The sequence below is a fragment of the Lissotriton vulgaris genome, chromosome 5 (assembly GCF_964263255.1).
Source record: "Lissotriton vulgaris chromosome 5, aLisVul1.2, whole genome shotgun sequence".
Taxonomy (NCBI): Eukaryota; Metazoa; Chordata; class Amphibia; order Caudata; family Salamandridae; genus Lissotriton; species Lissotriton vulgaris.
Genome location: NC_141693.1, coordinates 210,666,930 through 210,685,773, shown reverse-complemented (window position 1 = coordinate 210,685,773; position 18,844 = coordinate 210,666,930). Strand labels below are relative to the sequence as shown.

The window sequence follows — 18,844 nt, the reverse complement described above, 5'->3', positions numbered from 1 at the left end:
CCGAATTTCACCATTACCGACCAGTATTTGGGCCCTTTACATCGGGCCCAATATGTATTACGGAAAGGTCCTCCCAAGCGTCTACTGCCTTGGGGGTGCAAAAAGTGGGTACTTCTACCTGTTTCGCCCCTGAGGCACTTGCGATATGGCTCCCGGTGTCTCACTGCCAGTCCTACCAGAATTCCAGCATCATTGGCCTGTTTAGAAGAATCCCACCTTGACTACAGGCAGTCCACTGCTTGGAAGATGAGCAGGTTCAGCAAACCTAGCAACAGACTAACAAAATTACTGCAAAAAAACTGTTTTGGTTACCTCACCACCAAGGAAGGTCATGGAAAGTATTTGGACCCGCTCAAATTTGTTTCTCAAATGCATATGTTTTTTCACAGAATGTTACCCATTGAAAATATCACAAAGTGCTTGCTAAGGAAGATACCAAACTGAAGCATGTTTGTCAATAGGAGTGCAGCAGAGTCTTTGAAAAACAAGGTTAAATTCACGATTGGCATTCCCAGTGGGAACCACTTGCCTTTAACCGTGCTATAAACTCTCCCAGTGCAAATCAGCGCAGGCATCTGCATCACCACTACCACCTTGCTCTATACTCCTGCATTCAAAAGTGGAGATGGGTGTCATACAGTTGTGGCCCCCCAATCGTTGCGATTGCCCATTTACATCAACTGTCTCCACCGTCCATCATGCATGAATTCCTGGAGGCCAACCTCCTTGATTATACCTTCTCATCTTCTGGGTGTACTTCAGAAATCCAATTTCTATAGCCATGGTTCTCCATCAGTTGATGCCTCCACATCTTTGTGGTGAACACAGTTTCAGTGGCATACATCTACTCCATTGATTACAAATGAGGACGGTATTGCACACACCATGTGACTATTATTCTGTAATATTATTAGAAGTAAGGCTGCATGAAGTGGTTTCTATTCCATTTATGTCTCTAAATTTACACGCATATTAGCAGTGTCAAGTTTACTGCAACATTACCAGACCACATCAGGATCTCATGCACCTCACCCAACTCTTACCAAGTATGTCATACTGCAACCACACTCCTCTCATACCAATTGTACTGATGTGGTTGGTAAGAGTACTACTTAGCCACAGTCCGTGTAGTTGTGTGCTGTACAGACTACAAATAACATAGCATGTAACTTCCCACCTGCCTGCCGGTCTCCTATGCCATTTGTCTGGCCATGGCATAGTAGGATGAATTAGTTTGTAGTGTACATAATACAAGCCGGAAAAATGAAAAGAGAACTAAGAAATCCCACAGTAGTTCTTATTGGTCCCACTTCCCTTCATACCAGTCTTTCATTCCATTTTCTTAATCACTGTTGTTGGGCTCTAGCCTTGCGTGCTGTGATGAATGGTTTTCAAAACATTTTTCCAGAGGTTTGTAATAGATCAACCTTGTCTGCCTCCTCCACACCACATGTTTAAAACATGGCGCCCACTTCTAGAGACCTGGATTCCTCTTGCCTGGGAATGATCTGTGTTCATAATGAGGACATGGAGGGGAGTTAAAACCAGTAGTGTGAAAATGCATCCTTGACTGCTAACGTCAGACTCAGATGATGGCAGCGTGCTTTTTAATGAGAAACATGCTGTAAGTTATTTTGCAGAAAGCATCTGGAATTTAACAAAACTCGGGAGGCCACATGGTAATGTGATGCAAGTAAAGCTGAGAGGGAAGGTAGCGTGAAATGCCTCAACCGTTCTAGGAGTATGCTGATATCTGTCAGCGGCAATCTGGAGTTGTCCTGCCTGCAAAGGAGTGATCTACTCTCGAATGACTGCCAGAAGTTTCCCTCCATAATGTGGCTAGCCATCATAGTGCGGCACAGTCCACAACTACAAGAATCAGGCTCATCCTGCTAAGATCTTTCAAAGTGTTTTCTCTGATAGCATTCTGTGATCCAACAGTGAGCAGTAGTTTACACAAGTATGTGATCAAACTGTCAGTCATGGATTCATTTTGCTCCTAGGACTGAATTTTCTTGGGGAACTTTCTTTTCCTGGGCTGAGCCTCTTATCCTAAAGCGTTTCTCTTTGGGGACTAGTAGTGGGCAGTTTATAGGAGCTCTTTTGGTAGCTGGGCAATGAACTGAAAAGGTGCTGCACTAGTGGGGAGGGTGGATAAGTGGTGAACTAGCCAACAGGACCTCTGTGGCTCCCATCTTATTCCACCTACACCCATACAGGTGGGTGGGTGATGATCACTGACATGTCTCTTTCTCAGGGACATGCACATGGGTAATTTATATATTTGCGGTGTTTGTATAGCACTACACACCATTGGGGGTAGCCTCAGCCCCGCAGAAATATCAAATAACATTGGTAAATTGATAAAGTAGGAAGGTTATACCTAGTAGGAACAGCAAGTGTGCAGAATATCCAAGGTGAAGATGTAAAAGCCTTCAGAAGAGCCAGAAGATGGACCTTGAAAAGAATAGCTATTTTTTTATGGATACTTCAAATCGCAGATTAAAATTTTTATTTGAGGTGTTTTTATAGCACTACTAGCCACAGGGGCTAGTCTCAGACCACATAAATATCAAATAACATTGGTGCATTCATATAGAAGGAAGTGTATACCTAGTAGAAACATCAAGTATGCAGAATATCCAAGATGAAGATGTACCGGCCTTTGGAAGAGTCAGAAGATGGACCTTGGAGAGAATAGCTATTTTCTGATGGATACTTCTAACCGTAGATTCCTCGCCTTGTGAATACCCCTAGATACCAGTAGGCCCCAGGTTTTAGGTGGCCAGGAGATTGACAGCATATCAAATGCATGGCTGCAGAGCCGGATTTTTTTTATAAGGTTCCTGAATATCAGTCATTTCAGGAAGACTACAACAATGCTTTGTTAAAATCAATAACTTATGGGAGTGCCTTTAGTATGCTACACTGTGGCCATTTTGAAATGGAATCCACACCTGGATTATCATTGACCATTGAACGTATGAACTTAATGCAACTATAACATGAGTAAATTGCATTTGTTTATCTAAAGATGGCAGTGATCTAGGTAGAGTCAAAATGTAAAAGATCGACTCTGTTTATGGACTGTAGTATATTTTGATGTATTTGAGAAATTTGAGTGCATACACAATGCAGTGTAATTGCATGTCGACTCATAGTGATAAATTGCCCTATAAGTTGGTTTATTGCAATGTTAAATAAGGAAGTAGTGAGACCCATGAAGGTCTGACCATGGAGACATTTCATAGAGTAAATGGAGAATGCAGCTGGCATTATATGGTAGACAGAGATTGGTAACGGCTATCAGGAGCGCACAGCTAATGTCTAGGTTATGTAACAGATCAAATTATCAAATAGGTGCTCAGGAAGAGGTGGGGGGCTGGTTACCACAGTCCCCAAGGCAAACCAAGGTCCAGACAATATTTATGGTCCTCCGAGCACTCAATATTATCACAAAAGAGAGTCTTTATGTAATTTTCTTTCTTTTAATGTTCACTTTGCTTCCATATCAAATCCAATTCTTCATCAAACGATTGCCTGCAGCCAACGCGCGTTTCGTCAAGTCCGTGTAGGACAATTTGACTTCCTCAGGGCTGCAACCCAAAGGATCACAATCAATTTCATTCTACCAAAGGAATTATACACAAAACAATTTTTACACTGTTTGCATATTCAAAATAAGTCTCACAAAGCAAATACCAATCTAACCTAAATTAAGGTTCATAAACATTCTATATCTATGCATACTATTCTACCCAGAAGGACTATGTTAGCCAAAGACATCAGTTCAATGGTAGCGTAGGACAAAAGAATATCCATTAAAAACTGTCAAATTATATACAAGTCATGTATGCAGTGTAACAGGTTGAAGACTGTGGTTGCCGAAGACTCCAATAGTTAACAGAACGTATATAACAACTCACCTAACTAGTGGTAATAGTCTACCCACAAACCATCCAAATAGGGTTCTTTAGACGTTAGGGTCAATTCCCTTCTCTACACGTTCGTGATCTAAAATAGAGATATTTACACGTATAGTCATATCAACATTACTAGGTCAGTATCTTATAACAGATGCGTCCATCATTTAAGTCACTCCCTATCCAATGTTACTCACCAAGTAGGTGCTCGAAGCATTGTATATATAGGCAGCACGTCTAGTTCAGTCCAAATCTTCACTTGCAATCAATGTTCTATCCAAATCACACTTGTTTTTAAGAGCCTCAATGTATTATTTCCTAAAACGGGTTATAACTACATTAGTAGCATTCTCCATGCGTTGATTAGCCCAATACACGCATATGTAATAGCTTCCTCACCTTAGCTCAAGTATCTGTACATGTACGTTATCACAAAATCTTCAGAACCTCCGTATTATGAAGGATCGATGACACGGGTCCGTGTCTAGTAAAGGAAAAATACAATAGTAAACCTCTCATTGCCCCCAACTATTAGTTGCAAAGTTAAGGCAATGCCTCTGCATTCCATTCGTTTCACTCACCGTGTAGTCAGTATCGGTAACGGTATCTCGTTTCTCACTATGGCGTTCCGCGTAGGCGCCATCTTGCAGTGGCAATTTATAGTGCAAAGCGTGGGCGACATCTTGTAGTGTCTAATTTGCCCGCAATTCAGCCAGTATTTATATATATTACTTTGTTCGCAATAGGTTATGTATTATCTCTAAACGATATAGACATTATCTCTTTCCCTGTCTATACGCACATTGTCTTTTATTTTAACAAAATTCTCATGCCGATTTCGAGCGGGCGCCATCTTTAATATTAAACCGAAGCGAGGTGCACAGCAGACATCTTGTAGTGTCACCGTATTCCTAAATATAAATTAGCGTGTTCTAATGCTCGCTATAGGTAAAATATTACCAGACCGTAACACCCCAGCAGGGCAATTAATGTACGTAGCTTGAAATAAATACGCCACAGTAGGTTCCATCTTGTGTGGTCTATCTACGCTCATACACATGTATTTTGGGGCTAAGTAGGTCACATAAATAGGTCTCACCCTATATGACCAATTAAATCCTAATTTCGTATTTTTCTAGTTCTGTGAACCACTGTGGTCCTCAGGCAAACCACAATCCTTATCCTTATTATATCAAAATTACAACATAGCCTCACATGTCTACTCCTTTTAAGCATAAGGCAAAACGTAGAGACAGTGGGTTCCAATGGTATCATTCTCATTTCACTTTTAACTTATTACTCACTCTCCATTTCAACACAGCCTGCAATGTCAGAGAGAACAACAGTACATACTCATTCTAAGACAGAGATATAGACACCGGCATTGTTAATTACAGTTAACACCTCTGATATTCATCAGTTCTATTTTAGTTACCAAGATAGAACTCGTATTCATGATCCACATTGAGTCCACATTCGACCGCCCTCAGTCTAATCAACCATAATACTTCTCGTTTCCTAAGTGCCAGTACTCTGTTACCTCCTCGTGGGTCAGGTTTTATATGGTCAATTCCATAGTAGGAGAAGTTATGTTGATCCTTAGTCTCAAAATTCTGGATTAAGTGTGATGCAATCGGATACCTTGTGTCTCCATTCTTCAATGCTCTATAATGTTCAGCAATTCTATCTCTGAGCCTCCTCTTGGTACTCCCTACGTAAATTTTGCCACATGTGCAAGCAATTACATAAATCACGTATGTTGTGTCACAGTTAATGAACATGCCGATAGTGTATTTGCCGGAATTATTATGTTCAAAGGTAAGAACCTTTTTCATTGCCCATCTACAGGATATACATCTACCGCATTTATAAAATCCCTTGAAACTGTTCAACCAGTCTGTTTTGTTCTGTTTAGTTGGGTAACTAGGACTCAGCATGTTCTTAAGAGTCGTTCCTCTCCTAAATGTCACACTAGGTTTGTCATAAATATATGGTTTCAAATCTTCGTCAATACAAAGCAGGTGCCAATGTCTGTTTAGAATAGTAAATAACTTGGAACTATCTGTTCCATAGCTAGTTATTACTCGTACTTTCTCGTCAGTTGTCCTGCCATCCTTACTGCCTCTAATTAATGTAGTCTCTCTTTTTACCTTTCTCACTCTTGTCACAGCTCTTGAGATCACATTGCGTCCATATCCTCGTTTGAGGAATCTGGATGTCATATCTGCTATATTGTGATCAAACTCTTTTTCTGTTGAACAGTTACGTCGTGCTCTGATTAACTCACCATATGGTATGGCTCTCTTTTGATAATTAGGATGACAGCTCTCAGCATGTAGGATTGAGTTACCGACTAGCTGTAACTCAATCCTACATGCTGAGAGCTGTCATCCTAATTATCAAAAGAGAGCCATACCATATGGTGAGTTAATCAGAGCACGACGTAACTGTTCAACAGAAAAAGAGTTTGATCACAATATAGCAGATATGACATCCAGATTCCTCAAACGAGGATATGGACGCAATGTGATCTCAAGAGCTGTGACAAGAGTGAGAAAGGTAAAAAGAGAGACTACATTAATTAGAGGCAGTAAGGATGGCAGGACAACTGACGAGAAAGTACGAGTAATAACTAGCTATGGAACAGATAGTTCCAAGTTATTTACTATTCTAAACAGACATTGGCACCTGCTTTGTATTGACGAAGATTTGAAACCATATATTTATGACAAACCTAGTGTGACATTTAGGAGAGGAACGACTCTTAAGAACATGCTGAGTCCTAGTTACCCAACTAAACAGAACAAAACAGACTGGTTGAACAGTTTCAAGGGATTTTATAAATGCGGTAGATGTATATCCTGTAGATGGGCAATGAAAAAGGTTCTTACCTTTGAACATAATAATTCCGGCAAATACACTATCGGCATGTTCATTAACTGTGACACAACATACGTGATTTATGTAATTGCTTGCACATGTGGCAAAATTTACGTAGGGAGTACCAAGAGGAGGCTCAGAGATAGAATTGCTGAACATTATAGAGCATTGAAGAATGGAGACACAAGGTATCCGATTGCATCACACTTAATCCAGAATTTTGAGACTAAGGATCAACATAACTTCTCCTACTATGGAATTGACCATATAAAACCTGACCCACGAGGAGGTAACAGAGTACTGGCACTTAGGAAACGAGAAGTATTATGGTTGATTAGACTGAGGGCGGTCGAATGTGGACTCAATGTGGATCATGAATACGAGTTCTATCTTGGTAACTAAAATAGAACTGATGAATATCAGAGGTGTTAACTGTAATTAACAATGCCGGTGTCTATATCTCTGTCTTAGAATGAGTATGTACTGTTGTTCTCTCTGACATTGCAGGCTGTGTTGAAATGGAGAGTGAGTAATAAGTTAAAAGTGAAATGAGAATGATACCATTGGAACCCACTGTCTCTACGTTTTGCCTTATGCTTAAAAGGAGTAGACATGTGAGGCTATGTTGTAATTTTGATATAATAAGGATAAGGATTGTGGTTTGCCTGAGGACCACAGTGGTTCACAGAACTAGAAAAATACGAAATTAGGATTTAATTGGTCATATAGGGTGAGACCTATTTATGTGACCTACTTAGCCCCAAAATACATGTGTATGAGCGTAGATAGACCACACAAGATGGAACCTACTGTGGCGTATTTATTTCAAGCTACGTACATTAATTGCCCTGCTGGGGTGTTACGGTCTGGTAATATTTTACCTATAGCGAGCATTAGAACACGCTAATTTATATTTAGGAATACGGTGACACTACAAGATGTCTGCTGTGCACCTCGCTTCGGTTTAATATTAAAGATGGCGCCCGCTCGAAATCGGCATGAGAATTTTGTTAAAATAAAAGACAATGTGCGTATAGACAGGGAAAGAGATAATGTCTCTATCGTTTAGAGATAATACATAACCTATTGCGAACAAAGTAATATATATAAATACTGGCTGAATTGCGGGCAAATTAGACACTACAAGATGTCGCCCACGCTTTGCACTATAAATTGCCACTGCAAGATGGCGCCTACGCGGAACGCCATAGTGAGAAACGAGATACCGTTACCGATACTGACTACACGGTGAGTGAAACGAATGGAATGCAGAGGCATTGCCTTAACTTTGCAACTAATAGTTGGGGGCAATGAGAGGTTTACTATTGTATTTTTCCTTTACTAGACACGGACCCGTGTCATCGATCCTTCATAATACGGAGGTTCTGAAGATTTTGTGATAACGTACATGTACAGATACTTGAGCTAAGGTGAGGAAGCTATTACATATGCGTGTATTGGGCTAATCAACGCATGGAGAATGCTACTAATGTAGTTATAACCCGTTTTAGGAAATAATACATTGAGGCTCTTAAAAACAAGTGTGATTTGGATAGAACATTGATTGCAAGTGAAGATTTGGACTGAACTAGACGTGCTGCCTATATATACAATGCTTCGAGCACCTACTTGGTGAGTAACATTGGATAGGGAGTGACTTAAATGATGGACGCATCTGTTATAAGATACTGACCTAGTAATGTTGATATGACTATACGTGTAAATATCTCTATTTTAGATCACGAACGTGTAGAGAAGGGAATTGACCCTAACGTCTAAAGAACCCTATTTGGATGGTTTGTGGGTAGACTATTACCACTAGTTAGGTGAGTTGTTATATACGTTCTGTTAACTATTGGAGTCTTCGGCAACCACAGTCTTCAACCTGTTACACTGCATACATGACTTGTATATAATTTGACAGTTTTTAATGGATATTCTTTTGTCCTACGCTACCATTGAACTGATGTCTTTGGCTAACATAGTCCTTCTGGGTAGAATAGTATGCATAGATATAGAATGTTTATGAACCTTAATTTAGGTTAGATTGGTATTTGCTTTGTGAGACTTATTTTGAATATGCAAACAGTGTAAAAATTGTTTTGTGTATAATTCCTTTGGTAGAATGAAATTGATTGTGATCCTTTGGGTTGCAGCCCTGAGGAAGTCAAATTGTCCTACACGGACTTGACGAAACGCGCGTTGGCTGCAGGCAATCGTTTGATGAAGAATTGGATTTGATATGGAAGCAAAGTGAACATTAAAAGAAAGAAAATTACATAAAGACTCTCTTTTGTGATAATATTGAGTGCTCGGAGGACCATAAATATTGGCATTATATGGTGCATCTTGCAAGCCATGGTGATTGCACTGTATAACTTACTCGTGCAACACTCATCTTAGATATATCTTCTCTGCACACAGTTGCCATGCTGGACGCCTCGGAAACCCCCAATTAGGTAACAAAAATATGAGCACCTCGCTCCTTTCTTAAATGAAGTGAATGTTTCAAATGGTCACCACTGACAAAGACTCACTGAGAAATATTCCGTTTTTATAGATCAAAATACTTAAATTCATACATTAGAGCAGAGCATAATGCTTAAATGGAATTCGTTAATTACATTGTATAAAATAACAGACTACGGTATACTTTTTCACTGGCACATGGAGATATTGTAACTAGAATCGCCTTTCATAGTCGTTTACTATTGGGGTTCCAGATTTTGCTTAAATGCCCGAGAGCGCAGATGTCAAATGTATGAATTAAGAATATTTAACATGCACTTTCCTCGGCGTGTTGATATAGTAACAAGGGAGTCACCGTTCTTGCTCTATATACAATGAATGAGATATAAGGTACTCAATTTTCAGTATAAATCGATTCTGTTGAGTACCTGCCATTACACCTCCTTTGGGAACATAACTTCTTCACTACTTCCTTTTACTTGTTTTTTTTCCTCCTCAGTCCTGCTATCTCTGTCTACTGCTTTTCTTCGTGCTGGTGTTTACCTATCCCACACCCTCTGTCTATATCCTGTCCTAAACCCCCTGATGTCTACCAATTGCCTCTGTCTACCCCATCCTCTGAATACTACTGTTGGACCCTCTCCCCTTCTCTCTACGTGCTGGATTTGACCCATCTATCTACTGTCCTCCTCTACAGCCTATCCTCCGTATAACCTAAATTTTGTTTCTGTCCTACCTTCAACCTGCTATGTTTGCCCTACCCTATCCTTTGTTGTATCCTCTGTCCCTGCCCTATAGAATGGCCATACTACACTCGTACAACGTATCCATCAAGCAGTCTTTTTGGTGTAAACACCATTACTTGATTTGAGTCAACAAACCACATCGCACTCATGAAGTACAATGACCTCAATAGGAATGCAAAGTTTACATGCTTGTACGAGATTGTGCAGGAGGCATTCCCGTGTGATAAGTTGTAGTTGTATCAAAATCAGTAGCAAAGTAAACCTAGAAGGTACAAGAGCTGACTTTCTCTTTTTCTCTTATCCCTTTTGCCCTTACTCCGACCTCTTCATCCACCACAGGCGGTACCATTGTCGAGTTGCTGCACAGTCTGCAAGTTCTATGGACAAAGAGGAATACGCAAGAGGTGAGAATTCTCTTATTGAATTCCCTGCTTTAAGACCAATCATTGAGTTCCTTCCAGGGCATTGGACATGATATTCAGATGAAGTGTACTGGCCGGTAGAAAAATTGAGAATACTCGAAACCACCGGTGGTCCAAATGCCAATAAGGCTGGAGAAGAGCTTGTATGTCAAGAGAATGCCGCCTGGTCATACTTGATGTCATGGCTACTGATGGGCTGAGTGTCAGCCCAGCCAGTCTCTAGCTACCTTCGAAGCTTCATCTGCAGCAAAGACTGAAGTATGATTTTGAATGTATCTGCGCTATGAGTTTCCATGGTGGGTACTTACAATGAGAGGTTACAGAAGGAATGTACCTCCTTCTCAGGGATGGTAGTCAGGAGGAGGGGTTTCACAGGGCCAGGCATTTGAAAGACTTTTGCTAAATCCCATAGGGTATTTTTGTTTGATATTTTTGTGCTAGCTCCTTTTTTCCATCGTCCTTATTGGAAAGTGTTGTCATAGTTGTGTGCCTTGTTCATGAACTGGGCGGTACAAAAGGGGGTGGTGATGGACGGAGCATCTGAACCAAACCAGCCAGAGTGGGCTAAACGACGGTGATGGATTAAACCCAGATCTGTTGACTGGGTGTGAGTGTTTGATTGGTTCAGATGCTCCGTCCATCACCACCCCCTTTTGTACCTCTTTGTTCGCCATAAGTTGGAAGGGTATGATCAGACGTGAGTCCCTTGCTCACTTTGCCACTGGATTCAAGCAAGCCTGGCTGAAGACGGCTGTAATGCCAGAAACGGGTCCAAGGAAGTTTGTTTCCGGTCCAGGGAAGGCATGGCTTGGCAGTTTGCACTGGACTGTTCCCATGAGGCACAGGGTCAGACTGATTTGCATATGGCCATGTCTGAACTGGGGTGGCAGAGTGGGCTAAAGAATGGTGATGGATTAAACCCAGATCTGGTGACTGGGTGTGAGTGTTTGATTGGTTCAGATGCTCCGTCCATCACCACCCCCTTTTGTACCGCTTTGTTCGCCATAAGTTGGCAGAGTATGCTCAGACGTGAGTCCCTTGCTCACTTTGCCTCTGGATTCCAGCAAGCCTGGCTGAAGACTGCTGTAATGCCAGAAACCGGTCCTAGGAATCTTGTTTCCGGTCCAGGGAAGGCATGGCTTGGCAGTTCGGGCTGGACTGTTCCCATGAGGCACAGGGTCAGACTGATTTGCATATGGCCATGTCTGAACTGGGGTGGCAGAGTGGGCTAAAGAACGGTGATGGATTAAACCCAGATCTGTTGACTGGGTGTGAAAGTTTGATTGGTTCAGATGCTCCATCCATCACCACCCCCTTTTGTAAAAATAAAAAGTAGCACCTGAAAAAAACGTACAGTAGAAGGACATAAGTCTTTCATGCTCCAGGGGCAGAACAGAGAGGAAGGAAGCATACGAAAGTTGACCAATAAGAAGCAAGCAAATTAAATTGACAATAAAGCCAACCAGTTGTAAGCATTGGGTGACCTCTAAGGCTCCTGTGAAATAACAGAAGGTCTCTTAAGAGAAAGCACATGCACTGCCTTGGCTGTGTCCTAAAAACCAGTAACTCTCAAGAAACTTCAGAAATTCAATGCACCAAAACAACCATCCCTATAGCAGTTGGTTTCTATGAAAGTATGTTACAGAAATTATTCGTCTGAGACTCCTGCCATTGGGAGAAAAACACCACATGTCCACTTATCCCTGCATAGACGTTGATGAGAAGTATTCACTCTTCACTGGTTTACTGGTGCAAACAAAACAAGCATTTGCAATGCAATAGGTCTTGCATTTACGCAAGTTTTAGCTATTGGCATTGTAAATGACAATGCCTTTTATTTGTGTTTTTTAAAACAAAACAAAAATAAAAGGCATTGTTATTTGAAATGTCAATAGCTCAAATTTGAGTGAAAGTGAGACCTATTGCATTGCAAATGCTTATTCTGCTGGGCAGTGACATCTGCAGGTCGAAGAGGCTCTCTAAAGAAAAGATGATAGTTCAATTTATCTGTCCGTAAAGTGTTGCACCCAACCTTAAGAGTGGGAAGGATACACTTAAGCTACTTACACTAAATGTAGAGCCTGTAGTTCTGTGTAACCTGTGGGTTAGTTCGGCTCTAAGAGACCTAGTGAATGCGGAGGGTGGGGACGATAAGGTGTGAAGAAGGTTTCATTGGTAAGGGAGTCTTCTGGCATTTACTGTAAAAAACAACACGTCTTAAAGGAGATGGGTAGGTCTCTAGCTCATCATGATACAGGACTCAGGCTGTTCCCCACTGACGAAACTGGTCTTGGGTTGCTTGTATTCCAATTGAGAAAGGATCTTAATTAGCTGTTCAGGCTGAACTGTGACTGGAGCAGGAACAAGGTTGTATTGCAGATGTCTAATCTCAATCTAAAATAGCATAATGTGTGAAAAACGATGAACTGAAATCTTGTGCGATTAAATGTCTTAAATCTATCTCTGGTATTGTAGACGTGTGTCCTGTGGGACTTGATTCACTGTCTTATGTGTAGATTGCTAGCACAACATCTATTCTTATTCTGGTACTAGTATCTTTCTCGCAGACTTGGTACACTCTTTAGCCAATTCGAAGTCTCACATAAGATATTTGGATTGCTTTTCTGTTTGAAAGGCCCCAAAACATCATCTTGTATCACATGCAGCTGTGGGACTGTACTTGGCTGATGCAGTTTATACATTCCTGCCAAGAGGACAAGAAGAACCAATACAAATTAATTTAATTCTGAGAAGGAAGAGATCAGATGCAATTGTTTAACCTGTTGAGTCATTGTGTGAGTAGTTACAATAAATGTATGTAAATATTGATCGCTTGTGTTTATCCTGAAAATCTGATATGGACTAATACTGAACATCTATAGACAGTCCCTGTTGTGGTATTGGAAGCATTTCTCTGACTTGTCAGGTAGACACAGAGATTGTTTGCCCTTTAGATGTCATTTTGATGGGATCAGTAGATACAGTGTGTCCAGGGATGGATCTTTTCTCTTTGTTACTAACCACGTTCATCCTCTAAATGCCCTCTGCGATCTTGTGAATCTATTTTTAGTTTTAAATGTATTTTGAGCCAAGAAGCATAGTAAAGCATCGTATTACAAAGTACATGTAACAGGCAGACCAGTCGGATATGACAAGCAAGCGTCTTGTCAGCGCGCTGTGAGAGATGGCGAAGGAGATGGCCTCCCGCAAAGAGCGGTGCGATGCTCAGAAGGCAAATGGCTGGTAATTTTAGCAAACAAGTTTGAACAAACCAAACCCACAGAACCCCTCCGCCCCCCCAACCTACCCCCGCCCCCCTCCCCCACCAGTGTGCCGTGTGTAGGAGATCCGCCGTCCATTGGTCAGAAAAGAGCTGTTCTGATTACCCCTGAGATTCCTAAGTCCCAGTGGTCGCATCTGTAAGGCGTAGCAGTCGGAGGTATTTCGGGCATGTGATTTCATTGAACTCTTTAGATAGGAGAGATATAAATGGCTGCCAAATCTTTTGAAATGCATCTGTAGTTTGCGTGAGGGTAGCTTGGATTCGTTCCATGCCCAAGGTGAACCAGATTTTGTGTAGCCATCCCGTGTGTGTGGGCTTGGTTGGTGATCCCCAGAGTGATAAAACATGTTGTGTAGCTGCCTGCATGGCGATGCCCATCTGGCGACCTCGGATAGATTTCAGGGGAAAAGTAAGGGCATTAGAAAGCCCTAGGATGGCATATGTGGGAAATCGTGGGATCTCGGTGTCAAAGGTTGCATCGATATCATTCAGAACTGTGTCCCAGTAGCCTCGAACCTCCCTACAGTCCCAGAGGATATGTGTCAAAGTGCCCCGTTCCCCGCACCCTCTCCAACACAATTCACTCCGTGACGGATTACCCTTATGGAGCCGGGCTGGTGTAAGGTGCCAGTAAATCGCTAATTTCACTGCTGTTTCCCTGCCTGCTGTATTGCGCGTGGTATGTGATGCCCTATAGTATATCTGGCTCTATTCCTTAGGTGATAGCGTTCTACCTAGTTCAGCTTCCCACCTTTTCTGGCCCGCTGTTTTGCTCTGCGCCTCAGGGGGTGTAAGCATTTTATATAGGTCCGATATCAAATGGCGATCTGTGTCTTTGGTCAGGTGCCATTTCTCGAAAGAGGTCAGTGGGCGCCCCACCGAGGTGACAGTCGCAGGGTCAGTAAGCCAATGACGTAATTGAAAGTATTGAAAAAGGTGAGGGTCTGTGATGTCATAGCCTTGCTTGATGTCTGAAAGGGTGAGAAAGCCACGCAAGTCAAAGAGGTCCCCAGCGCATTTGCATGCGGTGCCCCGCCATTGTGTAAAGGCGCGGGGGTCGTTGCCCGGTGGGAATTCTGGGTTGTCTAAGAGTGGGGTGAATGGAGAGGGAAATGTGGTTAGGCCGCGTTTAACTGCCACTGTGTCCCAGACTGTAGTGACTGTGCGTGTTATGGGTCAGTTGGTGAGGTAAGTCAGTCGATGTTTCCTGGGCAAAAAGGGGATTTCCCAGAGGGATCGTTGGGCCATGGCTCTGTCCTGAAGGAGCCACCTTTTTTCTGACTCGGGTCTATACCACTTCACCAGGTATTTGAGCTGTGTGGCCTGGAAGTATTGTAATAGGTTGGGGACCCCCAGGCCCCCTTCATCCATACTCCTGTGGACCAGTTGTTTGTGAAGGCGCGCCCGCTTACCCTCCCAGACAAAGTGATGTATTGCAGCCTGAAGATCTGAAATGGTGCCCTTCGGGGGGGCCACTGGGAGGGTCTGGAAGATATACAGTATTTTAGGCAGGGTCGACATCTTCACAGCCGCGACTCTACCCAGGAGGGAGAGAGGTTGTTTTCACCAGCGCACTAGGTCCGCCCGGATCTGAGTGGTGAGAGATTTATAGTTGAGAGCAACTGTCTATTCTGTCGAAGAGGTAAGGGTAATCCCCAGGTATGGGAGTTCCGTGGTGATTTGGAGGTCGCAGCAATAGGTGGAGGTTGGTGCGTGAGGGCGGGCGTTTCCCCCTAACGGTAATATTAGGGATTTCCCCCTGTTGATCTTGAAGCCGGCGACCGTGCCGAATGCTTCCAACTCCGCTAAGAAGGCGGGTACCGAGTGGTTAGGTCGGTCAAGAGCGACTATGATGTCGTCTGCGTACAGACTGATGGTATGTGGTTCACCACTGAAGGTGACACCAGCAATGTCGGGGTTGTCTCGAATTTTCTGCGCCAGAGGTTCAATATAGAGGGCAAACAGAAGGGGGGATAAGGGGCAACCCTGTCTCGTCCCACGTTGAATGTCGAAGGGGTTCGAGCACACACCGCCCAACTGGACCCGGGCCTGGGGCTGGTGGTAACAGATGGCGATCCAGGAACGGAAGCGGTCGCCAAGTCCAAAGCGCAGCAACACCTGCTGTAAGTATGCCCAGTCAACGCGGTCGAAAGCTTTCTCCGCGTCTATGGCCACGAGCACAGCATCGGACTCCTGGAAATGTGCCTTATCTATTAGATGTAACATTCTTTTGGTGTTATCGGGTAGAAGCGGGCCCAGGCGTGCCGCTAGAACTCAAGTGAAGATCTTTAGATCTAAATTCAGCAGGGAGATCGGGCGGAATGCTGAGCAATGTGTCAGTTTCTTGCCCGGTTTGGGCAGGACGATCATTTCAGCCGCCAGCATGTCTGGGGGAATGGAGCCAGGTCCCTCAAAGGAGTTAAAACGCCTGGTAAGGATAGGGGCTACTAGATGGCAAAATGATTTGTAAAACCCCGCCGAGAAGCCATCCGGTACGGGAGATTTCAGTGGGCGAAGTCTGAATATAGCCGCTGTGACTTCCTCCAGGCGGATGGGAGCGTCTAACGCGATCGCGTTGGACTGGGACAGCTCCGTAATGGCCGCTGAAGATAGGTATGTGTCGATACTCCTGAGAGATGGGTCGTCAGCACCGTAAAGTGAGGCGTAGTAGGCCCGGAACTCGTTTGCGATCTGGGCTTCCTCAGTGAGGGCATTCCCAGAGCTATCAGTGAGGTCAGTGATTTTTGTGCGGTGGGATTTAGCTTTGAGGGCGCTGGCTAACAAGCGTCCCGTTCTCTTGCCTCCAACATAGTATGTATGTCGAAGGCGGAGCGCCGCAAATTCCGCCCTGTCCGTGTCAAGGGAAGCCAATTGAGCGCTAGCAGCCTTCAATTGTCGCCATATTTGCGGGGCGCCCGTGCGGCTGTGTACCCTCTCCAGTTCTGCAACCTGGGTTGTGAGCTCGGACCTTTTCTCCTTCCGGACTTTAGCCTCTCCAGTGTGGTACTGCAAATCCGGACCCCGCCGTTTTACAGATATCGAGGTCCAACACTCGTGTCATAAAATATCGTCTTACCATGACGAATTTGGTATCCACGAACCGGTAATGATTAGGGCATTATCCCCATGCATTTGCGTCACGATTGAGCGATGCTAACACCCTTAAATCGTAGTTTCCGTCCCGAACCCTCGGACTCCATTTTGTAACCGGCACCCATCTTATGGCTTGCCCTCATATAAGTCAATTGATTACAGCCGAGCTTGATCTAAAACGACACGTCCTTTGTAGCTGACTTCCCCATGACCTGGCCGAAGCTGCCTCCACCGCCTTCAGCCAAGCCTGTTTGGGCAGCTCCTCGCCCAGTGGCCGAACAAGATATCATCAAGGCACAACATGTCATAAACCATCCACTACATACAGACCCTGTTTTTCCATACACATACACCTGTCCATGATTCTTGTTTATGACCCGTTTTATGGTGGGAGGGTGCCCGACCTTATTGGTGTTTCATCGATATCTGATGGGAGTTCTGGATCTGGCGGGGTAATCCATCACCAACTGGACATCTAAAATATGTGCTGACCAGCATGACTTCGCTCTTTGTATTATTGCAGAAATATTTGTATAGCCATATCGTAAACTCAAGAATTCTTGCCTGCAGCTGTTATTTATGTATATAAGTAGAAGGCTGGTTCTGTAAAAACGAACAGTCTCCTGAGAACTTACGGCCCGTGTTGTCGTACTTCTAGGACGCATGTTACTTGGTTGCAGCCAATAAAACTTGATCACTGACTTTAACTAGAAGACTCTGTGTTTCTGTAAGTCCAGAACAGGGAGAACTCAGAGGTCTTCGGGTGTGGTCCCCTGGCATCACCGGGTCTCTAAAAACCCGGCACCTCAGTTGGCGCCCAACTCGAGGCGATATCAAGCGGTGACGGTCCAAGCCAGATGTTCGTGAGGAGCTTCGTGTGAAAATTCCGGAGGACGGCCAGCCACTTCAGCGACCCCTGCATGTCGACGTGGTTCCGAAGGTCTTTGCTGCGAGGTTCCCCGCGTCCCGACGGCTACGAAGGACTGCTGCCCTGACTATCGCCCTGTTTTAGACCCAGTGATCCTTGGTAGAGCGAAACGATAGACGAGTCTTCTAGTGACGTCACCGATCTTCAAGATTCAGTTAAGTATAAGTGGAGCGTCTCCCAGTTCTTAGTTTGGTTCTTAGTTTGGTTCTTAGCTTTGGTATCCCAGAGATACGGTTTGTATTGGTCCTTGCAAGCACCAAAACCGAGGGGTTCGTGTATTCACGACAATATCATAATTAGATAATCCCTTGAAGTTTGAAGCTAGACTAGTGAGCGAAGATGCCTGGTCTCAGCAGACTTGGAAACTTGTTTTGTCTTGGTTGTAGTAAGGACTCCCGATTAGAGGATTTGTGTCCGGTTCCTCCGATTGGAACTCCAACATATGAGTTATATATAAAGCACGGAGTAGGTCCTATCACGTATAATGAGGTATGGATGAAATACACCCGCAAGGATGGTGTTTTAAAATGGCCCCAATATGGTAGTTTTGACTCAGAAATATTAGACAACCTCGAGGTCAAATTGTTCAAGAAGAAAGCCCGGCCGGCGATGTTTGACTCTTTTCGCTTATGGCGCAAGGAAGCCAAACAGAAAGAAATAAAATTAGCGAAGAAAAATAAAAGAGGCATGTCGATGGTACAAGCTGCCATCGCATACAGGGATGACGAGGAAGAGCAGGAAAGCGAACAAATGCTCAGAAGCAAGAAACTAGCAATAGATAAATGCTACCCGATGTTACCACATGAGGGACAAGACTCAAAGGGAACACCTGAGAAAGATCCATTAATGTCCCATTTATTGAACTCACCACCCCCATATACGTCGAGCATTGTTGAACCCCCGAGACGTATTGTTATACCACGCCCTAGCGCACGAAAAGCAACTCTTGCACAAGCACCAGCTCCTCTTCAGCTGGTTCCTACTTCTCCGGCCCAGCCTTCTCAAGGGCCGCCGCCTTTGCTACATACTCCTTCTACTTCTACAACTTTGCCTACTGCTCCAACTATTCACTATGATACTACGTCTGCTACTGCCTCGAC

General features: G+C 43.7%; 1 protein-coding gene across 2 annotated transcripts in view; it reads left to right on the top strand.

Annotated features, from left to right (window-relative positions):
- Window positions 1-18,844, top strand: part of EXD3 (exonuclease 3'-5' domain containing 3) — a 2,419,489-nt gene that overhangs the window by 601,389 nt on the left and 1,799,256 nt on the right. For both annotated transcript variants that reach the window (XM_086921181.1, XM_086921182.1), the window contains one exon: window positions 10,358-10,422. In XM_086921181.1, coding sequence (XP_086777307.1) covers window positions 10,358-10,422 — 65 coding nt within the window. The remainder of the gene's footprint in view (window positions 1-10,357; window positions 10,423-18,844) is intronic.